At 41.8% G+C, this 13,246-nt stretch overlaps 2 protein-coding genes across 2 annotated transcripts in view; one reads left to right on the plus strand and one right to left on the minus strand.

Annotated features, from left to right (window-relative positions):
* plekhd1 (pleckstrin homology domain containing, family D (with coiled-coil domains) member 1) overlaps positions 1 to 1,957 on the plus strand; it is an 84,596-nt gene extending 82,639 nt beyond the window's left edge. The window contains exon 13 of the mRNA XM_028822005.2: positions 782 to 1,957. Coding sequence (XP_028677838.1) covers positions 782 to 942 — 161 coding nt within the window. The 3' untranslated portion in view covers positions 943 to 1,957. The remainder of the gene's footprint in view (positions 1 to 781) is intronic.
* Positions 1,958 to 5,337: 3,380 nt separating this feature from the next.
* ccdc177 (coiled-coil domain containing 177) overlaps positions 5,338 to 13,246 on the minus strand; it is a 51,826-nt gene continuing 43,917 nt past the window's right edge. Inside the window, exon 3 of the mRNA XM_028821965.2 lies at positions 5,338 to 6,597. The gene's annotated coding sequence lies outside the window, so the exon portion shown is untranslated. The remainder of the gene's footprint in view (positions 6,598 to 13,246) is intronic.

The following is a 13,246-nucleotide window of genomic DNA, read 5'->3' on the forward strand; positions in this document are numbered from 1 at the left end:
GACGAACAAAGGAGTGGGAGACCGTCAATTTCCGACGAGACAGTCGCGAAGGTTGACAAAAACATGCGTAAAGATCGGCGGATCACGCTGGATGCTCTCTGCACCCAGTGACTACCACCTGTTCCCTAAGTTGAAAGAACATTTGTCCGGAAGGCGATTCTGCTCTGACGAAGAGGTGAAAGATGAGGTTCAACGCTTCCTGAAGGACATGGTAGCGAGCTGGTATGACATGGGCATTCTAAAACTACCACAGCGTCTACAAAAATGCATCGACCGAAATGGCGTTTATGTAGAAAAATAAATAATTCTTTAACCTTTAAAATGATGTAAATATTATAGAAAATAAACGGTTGTTTGTATTTCTAAAAAAATAGGAGACCTTACTTTTGGGATTGCCCTCGTATCTCTCAGATAGCTGAGAAGAGTTGAAGGCTTTTGGTCAGGTGACAGACCTGCTGTAGCCATCCTGCTGCTATTATCTGACTGGGTGCCCATCTGACGGTACCTTGAAGCTGCTCGTGTGCGTGGTAGCGGTCAGATTTGTCTCAAAGTGCTAAGAAGCTGCAGCTGAGCAAGTCTTTGTAAGTCAAACGTCACGAGTTCACCACCGATGAATGCTGAATTGGAACCTCTGTGTTATCACTGTGGCCTTCAGCAGAGTAGGTAGTTGTGATCAAGCAATTTGCCGCTCCTTCTTTACTTGGCAATGCTCTTGTGTTGTTACTTTCTGTGAAAGGTGTTACGTAATTAAAGGTCACTGACAAATTGCTTGTTATTGCAGTGAGACATTCACAGTCCTTCATCATTTCTCCCGGTGAAGATGACGGTCTACAGGACTTGAGGGAAACAGCTCGTCGACTGACTCACGATCACCTTTTCAGAGAAAGCGTTTATCAGATCATGTCACGTAAGGACTCTTCTCGCAGAGAGAAGCAGGACTGAGCCTAATCAGGTGAAGTCTGCAGAGGTAACTTTATTCTGAGATTTTCACAGCCCAAAGTCTGCTGTTGTCTAACGTTGCGGGTGTAGTCAGTGTTCTGCGGACTGGTCACCTGAGGGTCTGGTGAAGTTTTCTTCATTCTGTTTCAAACCACAGGCTCATCTAGCTTTGTGTGAAGCTTCAGTCTGTCTTAGAGATTGAGCCTGTGTCCTTACACTTCCAAGATCAGAGCACCTGCATAAATGTTCTTTTAAGGCATCAATTAGTTATCATTTATTCTCCTTTGTATAGCAGCTTCTATGAACTTACTTTGCAGAAAAAAAGACCAAACAACTTCCAGATGCTTTACACGACCGGACTCTCGGAAGGCCAGCAGCTTAATCTGTAAGCCTGTGGTTTTAGGAGCAGCTCGTCGCTCAATTGGCTATACTGACGTGCTGGACATTCATCAATGACAATCACTGGGCACAAAGAAGATACCAGTGGGCAAAAACCATGGCCTACGGGCCAGTTGTGACTGGACAGTGGCTTACACAGAATGACTGCTATCTTCTCACGCGAGGCACACACTTGTTCAGTGAGCGAGATAACAAAATACCCCACACACCATGGCTTGAACCCAAAAGGGACTGTGAAAGCACATGTGAGGCCTCCATCGGTGAGACCATGATGGATTATTTTTCTTTTGGAATGTTGGGGGGGTGCAATGGCTTTTGTTGTTTCCACCTCGTTGGCTCCGTACTTGTATGTGTGTACCGTATAAGTGAAATAAGCTTTGTTTTCTTTGACTTTTTTCAGAATATGCACAGGCAGCCATTCTTTTCATTTCCTTTTTCTCCTTCAAGGACTGCATCAGCAATACATGAGAAGAACAGGATCTACCACGGGTTTGCACTACTCGTTGTTCCCATCAGCCTATCTACTGGGTTGAAGCCTTGGTGTGTAAATATGCCACTGTTTAAGCCAGTAATGGTCGCAAAGTCACACTGTAAAATAAATATTGGAAACTGAAAATTGCTTTGACATGGCCTGTTGCTTTCTTTTGGGTGGATGAAAATTCATTCTTACTGCTTTGGTAGGTGGTGGCAGTACTCAATATCCAGACACAGAAAATGGTGCTTTTAATATACGAGTAAACTGTAGGGTGGTATAAACATATGGAAAAAAAACAGAACAAAACATAAAACACCTTCTGTTCATCTGTGCCTAAATGAATGTACCCTGTCTGCCCTATGGGGTCATTCACCACATTATTTGGCGACACAATATGTATGGATATGGATTATTGTGAATGTCAAAAGATCAGGAAATGAATTACAAATGGGAGAGCAAAGGGTCAAAACCAAGAAATCAAGAACATATCAACACATAGTCAGGAATCCAACGGCAGTACGATAATCTGGAGCTGAAGACACAGCGAATGTCGATAACCAGAACGAAATCCTAACACTTGGGCCTCCTTGAAAACTAAAACAAAAGATTCTTAAGATTGTTTTTATCCCCGAGCGATAGCGCACAATGCGATCACCACCATATTGATACTGTTGTTACAGTGATGACCTGAGGTCATGTGACGACTTCCAAACAGCATCGCATAAACAAACTAAAACACAATGATAACAAAAAACAACTTTGCTAATGCAATTCCAATCATGAAATACTTGTCAGAAATGGAATCCTCAAATATCAAACCCCAAAGCAGACAAAAATACACATACAAGACTAACACATTAGACCTCTACCTTGTAACCTCCTTTTTTGTCACTGTCTCTGGATGCCAGTATTTGAAAGTGACCCAGAAAGAAACACACAAATACAGGCAAGGGGTCAAAAACAGGAAAGATCAGAAAGTGCTGCGCATCAGCCCAAAATGAAAAACTATCTCAAGAGTCAAAATATTATAGCAGAGGTCGATACTCGAGAGATTTAACATTTTCTGTAGCGTGATTCGAAAACGGTTGTATCCACAGCTTGGATAGAGAAGGATCGTCCCAGAAGACCTTACTTGCCATCACTGCGAAAATTGGGTTCATGACCTTTTAAGGACACACCTACGTCAAATACATGGGTCCAATCGACGGGTGCCCAGAATGACATCAAACATACACAACCCTAATATGTGGTTAAAATGGCCTGAAAATAATAAATGATTACAAATATCAACATAAAATATCTGAACAATTATCAGAAGTAAGAATACTTCTAATGCCCAGCCTCTCTTCCTCCCACCAGTTGAGTGTGCCCCCCGTCTCCTCCTGATCACACTCAGTACACCTCTGGGCCTGAGTTTGCTTTAAACATCATGACGTCATGTCACTTCTGGGGTCATGGTGGATCTGCATTTTCTCCAGGGCGCTCTTGTGATCAGAATGCTTGTCTATTTTATTTAGGTGAAATATTTTAGTTGTAGATTCAAAGGGTCTTTTTATTTGTTTGCTTTGTGAGCATCACTATTTTGTATTTTGGCCTGGCTACAGTCAAGCTGTTGTTATAATTTAAGTTTGTAATTTAATACAAAACCATTTTATTTAAGTTGCGTTGTCTGTTGCTAAAGTAAATTACCATATATACTTGTGTTTAAGTTCTCCCACGGATAAGTCAGGACTTGATTTTACTGTATAATTTCTGGTATTTTATAATGTCGCTCATATAAGTCGAATGTGGAAAACTCCCGCTATTGGTCCAAGAGATTACGATATGCTAACACCCACCTGAGAGAGAAACCACGGAGCACACGGCCTTTATTTTCTATGTGGGTGAGGCAATGCACTGTGTCAGCGCGTGCTGCTAACTGCTCTCTCTGTCTCTCTATTGTGCCTACGTGACCACACGGTGATACCCAAACTATTCCGAAGCAACATTTGCACTGATTTATGTTCTTCGTATCTCACATCCTCATACACCTTTATCGTAAGAGCATCCCTTATCTACGATGGAGCGTTCGATCAGAAGAAAATATGAAGCTGGTTTTAAATTAAACGTCATTGAAGTAGTGAAAGAAATTGGTAACTGCGCTGCTGCAACAGAATTTGATGCATCTGAGAAACTGATGAGAGATTGGAGGAGGCAAGAAGATGTAAAAAAAACATTGGGGTTTGATTTTATGATCAATTTTTCGGGTTTCAAGACCTGACATATGTGAGTATATACGGTATTTATTGACTTTTGTTGCACTGCACGTTTTTGGACACTTGGATTTATGATTGATTTTAATGAAGCGCTAATCAGTTTGCTCCTACCCCTTGCTATGTTTCTGTGTTGTGTCCTCATCCACTGGCCTATCCCATGATTACATTACAGAGAGTGGCGAGTCAAGAGCCCCCCATTAAAGGACCTGGAAACGTGGGGCAGATCTGCACCGTCACATTTGGTGGCAGTGGTGGGATGAGCCAAGCCAAGGCGATGAGGAATGAAGACCTGAAGAGGAAGCAGCAAGCGGGTTAGGTGCCCACAAACTCAAGCCTGAGGAGGACATTTTACAATTTGAAAGTTTAATGTACTGATTATTTATTTATTAATGGTTTTAAAGTCTGTTTTTATTCATTCACATGTCCTGAGTTTAAGGAAAGGCTTGGGTTTTGTTTTAGAAATGGGGTTTTAGTGCTGTTTTTAGTGCAGTGGTAAGGCCAAGCCACAGACCTGGGCCACCGGTTGCACTGGGTTGATTGAGGCATGGAGCCTTCCCATGCCACTGGCAGCTTAAGGGGGGAGATATGTGGTGTAGTGGGTCCATGGCTTAACGATAAAGTGGCCCGTTTTTAAATAAAAAAGTTAATAGCCAGCTCGACCTCCGTGGGTGTGCACGCTTACACAGCTGCAGGAGGTTTGTGAGGTAATTGAGGTGAGTATTCGGTCCATGTTATTTTGGGTTGTCCATTTTCACTGAAAAGCTATTTATTTCTAAACTTAATGAGTTTCTGTTTCCATTTCCAGTTCCATAATTCCAGTTAATTTAAGGTTTAAACCCCTATGGCTGTGTTTTGTCAGAAGTTGACTATGTCAGAGGGTATCACGATTATCTTACGCCAGTCAAGACACACAAGGTGCCCATTGTTTGACTTTTTTTGACATGAATGGTGTGTGCACTTGCATTAATAATTGGCAAAAGACAAAAGGACAGACAGGATTAGCGAGGCAAGCGAATGTTTAAATTAGAGGAAGAGGTAGAAGAACATTCTGGGATGACCCCACCAGAACTGCTGGTGACTGATGTAAAATCTGACATTGTGGAAAATGAGGATAAACCGTAGTATGCCCAGATCCAAATCCCTTTATCGTGAATGAACGGCTCATCTCATTTGGTGTTCAACCAAACACGTTACACAAACTGGTTGTTATTGATTGTGGAGTAACGTCAAGCCTCAGCATGCACATGCAACCGTCACACGTGTCAACAATGAATTTCATTGCTTTTATTGTACATTCACTTTCTACAACAGGGCAGTTAAGGCAAGTTTTCTGAAAGGTCTCTCCAATTATTCTTTCAATCTGATTTCACTGCTCATGTGGGAAACAGAAAATAATTGTTTGTGAATCTCATTCCCTGTTGCCATCTTCTGTTAAAATCACTCAGATCCATAAGATGCAACCTGAATGACAGCCTTTAATGCAAACCCATGTCTTCAAGGCTTTATGGAGTTTACCACAGGATGACTAAGATAGATGCTGCTATCCAAGATTTACAAAAAAGGCAAAGTTACCAGATGAGGGCAAACGTGTTATGATCTACAATGTCGTGATGTCCCTTTTGAGGAAGATGTTCACCTAATTCCAGACGTTTTGCTCTGATTTCATCCAAACACATTTACTGCTGATTGGTTGATTGACTTCAGCTTAGAGCACAAAGCTTTGTCTCCCAGCAATATTGTACGAGAGCTTCAAGGTGGACAATTATTTTGCTAAAAATATGTCAAACTGGAAGACAGACACGGACATCAAGGCATCCTCCGGTTTACTGAAAACAGCCAACCGACTCCTTTTCAGCAGTTTCTTGACCCCTAGACTTGTGGAATGATTTGGGGGATGACAGATGGAGCAAACTTGTATGCTTGAACCTCAGCTGAGGGGCAGGAGAAGCGTCAACCATCATTTCTTTAGCACAAGTTCAGTGTGTATCATGTTGTCCTCTGAATTTAGACTGCGATCTTCAGAGGGTGGGTGATTGAGGTTTGGTCACAGAGACAGTATGGGGTATAGCTGGGCAAAGTTGAGGATTTGTGGATCCAGTCTCCTCTACACCTAGGCATGATTCTGTTCAGGGTGTTTTATCCAGTGACACAAGGCCGCTGTCTTCTTCTCCAAATGGAATGATAGACCAGTCCCAAGATGCCTAGTCAATTCAGGTACATGTCCAAACTATCTAGGTCATTCAGAAAAAGAGAATGCTTTGGCTTACACCCTGTTAGGACTGTTCTTTCTAGATGAAGCCTTCATTGGACACTAAACTTCTTGTTAAGGAACTTTCCCATCAATATCTTGTTGACTGCATTCCCTGATATTGCATGGCTTTCGATCTGTGCTTCACTTTGCCATCTTCAGATTGAATTCTTTACATTGTAATATGTTGTCTTCAGCAAATCATCTCACAAGAAACAGAGGCAGTGGGGCAGCAGGATTCTTCTGTGTAAGATCCAATGTCTTCTCCTTGAGGTAGTCCTCTGAAATAATAAAAAAAGAAAAATGTTACTTGGTAAAAGCTGGTCTGTCACATGAGGACAAGGAGAGGAAGATGAAACCTAAAGACAAGTAGCAGGGGTCCTGACTAGATGACTGACTAAACACGCGTCAAGCCCAATATGTAGTCAAGAAATCAGAGTCTCGGCAACCGCACCAGAAAATGGAAAGCCCAAAGAATTAACAATAAGCACATGCACACGTTTTTACTCCACTCGGTTGGCGATTCCCAATGCACTGCCAGTGCGTTTATGCCATCATATCGGGTGACCTTCAGGGTATGCCCCGACAACGGGACATCTTGTCATACCAATGATGGCACAAAATGGCATTGTGGATCATTTCAACGTATAACAAGGCAGAGAAAGGTATCTTGAGATTCTCTGAAGTAAAAAAAAAAAAAATAAATAAATATTGTCTGGAAAAACCTTATCCTTGGGAAGAAAAATGAAGACAACTGCAAACAAAGGCAGTAAACAGCATCCTATTCTTAGGATACGCAGGTCTTGGCTTCTTCTTTCTTATTATAGTAGATTTTTTCTAGTCATCTCGTCATTTTTTTCCAGATTTCCTAAATTATTCCGGATTTAGTTTCACTTTTGTTTTGAGTTTCATTTTGTTAATTAAATATATATTTGCCGTTATGTTTTTCTTATTATATGCTGCCATTTTGAATTCTTGCCCATGAAATGGTTTCCAGGATGCTGGTGCCCACCGTTGCCACCATTTTGTTTCCTGGAAGTTGTGACATGTGTCGCCAGTAGCACGACGCTGTTTAACCCTGCTGGGCCGATCATGCTTTTGCTTTTGTTTTATTTATGATATCTCCTCATCTCAAGGGTTTTAAAGGTCAAAGAATCTTGTGGTTACATTTCTTTTTGTGCCCAATTCATTTTAATGATGTCCAAAATGAACAGCATTCTCTAATGACGCCATGTAGTTTATCTTATGGGTGCCGTCATTCTGAAAGTTCCTTGTTGGCAGTTGCTATACCATTGCCAAGGAAGCTCAACTGGCATGTGACACCACCAAGTCGAAGAACCAGCAGTCCTGGTTGTCCAAGATATTAGATTCTCTCCCAAATGGCTGCTGCATTCATTTTTTGTTGTTTTTTGAATCGATTGGTACAAATATTTTTTCACTGCTTTTTACAATTTGGCCCTAGTTACATGTTCCCTTTTTTTTTGGATTATTAGACTTTTCCCCACCGTTTCCCGACTTGTTATTCTTGATACACGTCCTGTGCGCTGTTTGCTTAACTTTTTGTCTTTCTGGTTCTTACTCTGAGATTGAAAGTTTTGACTTGGCCACATCTCCTGATTTTACTTTGTAAGGGATGGCCGGTAGCTCATCCCTGCCGGGACGCCCAGACACTAGAAGGATGGGAGAAAGCAGCTACTTTGGGACACTGCCTCCCCCAAAACGCTAGATGGCAGCTTCCCTGGACTTTAGCGGTGACCTGGATTCCCGCAGGGCATCATGGGACATTGAGTTCGCTATCACAGCCCTCCTGGGTACCGTGGGTGCAACCAGGGGATGTTGTTGGAAGACTTTGGGAGACAAGTTTCTCACCTAGCCCAGAAGTACTAGCATATCACGAGGATGGAAGCCCTGAAGTATTTCTGGGCTGATCAATAACTTGAATTCTCCATCTGACCCAGAAGTGGACAGAAGAGCAGAAGCACTTCTGGGTCGGGGACTATATAAAGGACAGCTGAAAACACAGCAAGGGAGTCAGAGTTGGGTGGATGGTGGACGTAGGTGGGGGGTGCGGAGGGGAAAGAGAAAGAGAAAGAATTGTGTATATTGTGCTTTGTGCTTGTTTACTTGTCGGTTTATCTGTGGCCTTAGTGCTCAGAGGGCACTGTTTAAAGAAGGACTAGGACAGCATCTTTCCACTTAAAAAATATAGCAAAAGTTAGACCTCTTATAACATTGGAAGATGCTGAAAAATTAATCCACGCTTTTGTTTTCAGTCGACTACATTACTGTAATGCACTCCCCTCAGGACCTCCCAAAAAAGACATCAATCGATTGCAATGAGTGCAGAATGCAGCTGCTAGAATCTTAACTAGGAAAAGAAAATCCGAGCACATTTCTCCAGTTTTGATGTCACTACATTGGTTACCTGTGTCATTTAGAATTGACTTTAAAATACTGATTATGGTTTACAAAGCCTTAAATAATCTCACTCCATCTTATGTTTCGGAATGTCTTACACTTTACACTCCAAATCGTAACCTTAGATCTTCAAATGAGTGTCTACTTAGAATTCCAAGACCTAAACTTAAAAGAAGTGGTGAGGTGGCCTTCTACTGTTATGCACCTAAAATCTGGAATAGCTTACTGATAGAAATTCGCCAGGCTAATAGGGTGGAGCACTTTAAAACACTGCTGAAAACACATTACTTTAACATGGGTTTCTCATAACTTCATCTTAGTTTAATCCTGATACTCTGTATATTCAATTAATTATCGTTATCATTCCTGGTGGCTCTGCAATCCATACTAACCCCTACTTTCTCTTCTGTTCTTTTTCTGGTTTTTGTGGTGGCGATCTGCTTCAGTGCCACCTGATCAAAGCACCGTGATGTCCCCACATTGATGGATTAAAGGCCAGAGGTTCACATGACTGTCATCATCAAGTCCTTCCATGAGAACCCTGAATACAATGAGGACTGATTGAGGTCATTTATGTTAGGTAGAATGCCTACAGGGGGCTGGGTGGTCTCATGGCCAGGAACCCCTGCAGATTTTATTTTTTTCTCCAGCTGTCTGGAGTTTTTTTTGTTTTTTCTGTCCTTCCTGGCCATCGGACCATACTTTTATTCTATGTTAATTAGTGTTCCCTTATTTTAATTCTTACTTTGTCTTTTTTTCTCTTTCTTCATCATGTAAAGCACTTTGAGCTACATTATTTGTATGAAAACGTGCTATAGAAATACATGTTGTTGTTGCTTTTACTTTGTGTCCTGCGTATTTGTCTGTTGGGTTTAAGGGGCAACAGTGACCCCTAGCGTCCACAACTCCCACTCAAAACTACGCAACCAATACACCAGTGTCTAGGATTGGGGAAAACTCTCAAAATAGTTTTGGTAGATTATTAGTGACTTCTGTATCGATACCAGGCTGTGGATGTTACCACAAGTACCAAGACAATTCCTAAGCAAATAACAGATAACTCCAAACCCCCCTAACCCCCAACCACCATCTTACTCCTGTCTCCCTCGTGTGCTGCACAATTGCTTGGTTACAGAAATTTAAGCAACAATATTTTGGCTCTGTGTTTCTTTAGTGATTTGGCTGTGACGAAAAATGCCATTGGCTCAGGGTCTTGACCTTAGCTCGTTTTGTGACTTATGTTTCATCTCCTGATCTCAGTTAAAAAAACTAAGAAATAAAATTCATCAAACTTCTCCTCAGAAACAGCTACCATTTTGTGCTTTACATTAAGAAATCTGAATCTTGGCTTTAACTATTTTGCAATGGCTAACATGGTCCGGGATTCTTCAGGTAAGGAAGCAAGAAGTTTTAAGGTGAGATGGTCCTCTCCACTAATCAAAGCATTAGAATGTGATGACATGTTGGATGTGGATTACAACATACTAGTCGGAATTGCAGTGGACCCATGACCTTATTTATATACAGTAAAGGTACTGACTTATTTGCCAATTATAGGGTGAATTTCTTGTATGTCTTGTAGATTTCAGTCGGTCCTCGAGAGTGGAGACAGTAGCCAAATATTAACTCTGGTTTACCCAGACATTCGCCCTCTTCCATATACTGATCCCTAATCCCCTTCTCTGGCCAAATCACTCACTTTGTCTCTTCCTCCAGACTTCTTTCCTCCAACCAGTGGATCCAAACGGAGTGGATCCCCCAAACCTTTTTCCTCCTCTTGTCTTATATATATATATATATATATATATATATATATATATATATATATATATATATATATACACACACACACAGTGGACCCCTGCAAAGTCGAGGTTCAGAGGTCGCAGCCTCAGTTGTTCGCGGATTTTTCCTTCGAACCTAACTAATAATTGTTAGCGGAAAGCGCAAATATCCTCCTCAATTTTTTATGTCTTTTTTTCATGGCAGTACTGTACTGTAGAGAGAACACAAAGCAACCATCGTGGAAAACGTGGCTTGGGATGGTGAAAGTAGCCAATCCAAGAGCGTTATTCATTTCTCCTTGCTGCTGATTGGCTGCTGCCCTGCGACGCATCTCTGGCAGATGCAGCCCAGCATTCCCGTATCATAACAGTTTAGCTCGTGTAGCTACAGTACCTCGAATGTTTCACTGAGCATTCTCGTGTTTTTCGTTTTGTTCTTCTTAAAGCCCTAAGATGCCTCCCAAATGCCTTGCACCTTCTAAGGCTTCTGGCAATGAACCTAAGCGCCAGAAAAAGTTTAAAACACTCCAGGAGAAGGATGAACTACTGGATTTGCTCCTGGAACTAAAAAGTTATGCCGCAACTTCCCATCACAATGCTCCTCAAACCTATCAAGAAAAGCCAGAACGAAACCCCACCAGAAGAAGACCCGTCAGAAGATACGACTCCTCCTGAATTGCCTGAAGATGAGGCACCACCCTAGAAGCTGTAAATCCTCTGCTTTGCTGTGCAGTCATTATCTTCATTACATACCTTCATCGTACTGCACAGGTAATTCATCACCATCATCATCATCTTTAATCAATATCATTCATTATTGGTGAGTACCCGTACATTTTACTGTATTTTTATTAAATTAAATTATTACGTATTTACCATACTTATACCAAAGAAAACACGCTTGCATGAATTACAGTACATTTAGGGGTAACATAGGTATTTTACATTCTAGCACTGTGGGTGACATGTCAGTACAGTACTGTGCAGTAGACGGGTTTACCTTCACATTCTTTTTTTAGGGTAATGCATTAAGCTGAGTTTGAAATGAAATTAAAGTGTTTTGGGGGCATATTTAGGGTTTAAACTATAAAAATAAGCATTTATAGGCATTTTTTTGACCACATCCAAAATTTGCGGTTTTTCACAATTTACGGGTGCTCTAGGAACGTAACCCCCATGAATTCCAGGGGTCGTCTGTATACTGTACACACAAACACTGATCAGCCACAACATTCAAACCACCTGCCTAATATAGTGTAGGCCCCCTCATGCCAGCCAAAACAACTTTGACCCATCAAGGCGTGGACTTCACAAGACCTTAGAAGGTGTCCTGTGGTATCTGCACCGAGACGTTGGCACCAAAGTCCTGTAAATAATAAGGTGGGACCTCTATGGATCGGATGTGTTTTTCCAGCACATCCCACAGATACTCAATCTGGGGAATTTGGAGGCCTAGTCGACACCTTGAACTCTGCCATGTTCCTGAACAACTTTTGTAGAGTGCAGAGTATTATCCTGCTGAAAGAGGCCAGAGCCATCAGGGCATACCACTGTCAAATACGGCAAGTATAAAAGCGGACAGGAGGCAAACAATGCACCATGTAGTGACAAGAACCTAAGAAGTGGGCTTTATTGGAATGTGTCACAGAGGGGGCGCTAATAAAGAGAGGGGCTACACAGACGAGGGTAGGCACTGAAGGTACACATAGGGCAAGAGTTATCAAATAATTTAAAATGCATTCTATTACCTCTCTTCAATGTGTGTGTGTATATACAGTATATACGGTGGATCCTCCCTACATAGTAGTGAAACAAGACAAACTTTAAAAATCAATAATAAAAATGTAATTCTGGTCAAGCGGAAGGAAGGTGCTCCCTAACATCAAACGCTGGCACTGTATGTGAGCGTGTTCAGCTCTGACGGGAGAGCGTCCCCCGTGTGGAGAGAAAAGCACATGGCTGTGATATCTCTGGCAATCGGCAGCTATCCTCTAAAACACACGGAGCTCTGATCTCTCTCTCAAAAACATCAGACGTTACTCCTTATCAATCTGTACATGATAATATCTGCTGAACAAACAGGTATCGCTAGCTAAGCGCAGGCAACACGTGGCGAGAGGTTGAGTGACTCGAACGGAGGCTGGCATGTGTGTGAGTGAGGAGGCACATGCCTGACTCCCCACTCCTGACATCACGCATCCCCCTCCCCTCGGGCTGCAGCCTGTATCTCGGATTCACATGAATAAATCTGTGCAGCAAGCGAACTATCTTATGATACTTACCGAGATGAGAGAAGTCGCAAAATCAACCGGAATGTTCAAGTAAATTATAGAAAAAACCCAATCTAAATCTGTGAAGTAGTTCTATTGTGAAAAGTGGACAGACAGACAGACGTTGGATTTTATATGTACAGATGCCAGTAACGGTGCACATCATGATAACATGCAGTGAATACACTTGACTTGAGCATTCCTAGTTTTCCTCCTCTTTCTCTGTACGTTTTGCATTCGTTTGCTCAAAGGTTGATGTGCTTGCTGCTTCCAGAGCAGCTCTTCTGTTCTCCACCCTAGCGTTCTGCACCTTCTCTTCTTTCGTCTGCATCTTTTCGTGTTAAAACTGATTAAGTCAGTGTTTGTGTTACAATTACTTAGTATGTTTTTCTTAATTTTTCACTTAAGCTGGCACTTAAGTCTTCAATCTGCCTCAAGAATGATTTAAGATATGAAGA

Source organism: Erpetoichthys calabaricus, chromosome 16 (genome assembly GCF_900747795.2).
Source record: "Erpetoichthys calabaricus chromosome 16, fErpCal1.3, whole genome shotgun sequence".
Taxonomy (NCBI): domain Eukaryota; kingdom Metazoa; phylum Chordata; class Cladistia; order Polypteriformes; family Polypteridae; genus Erpetoichthys; species Erpetoichthys calabaricus.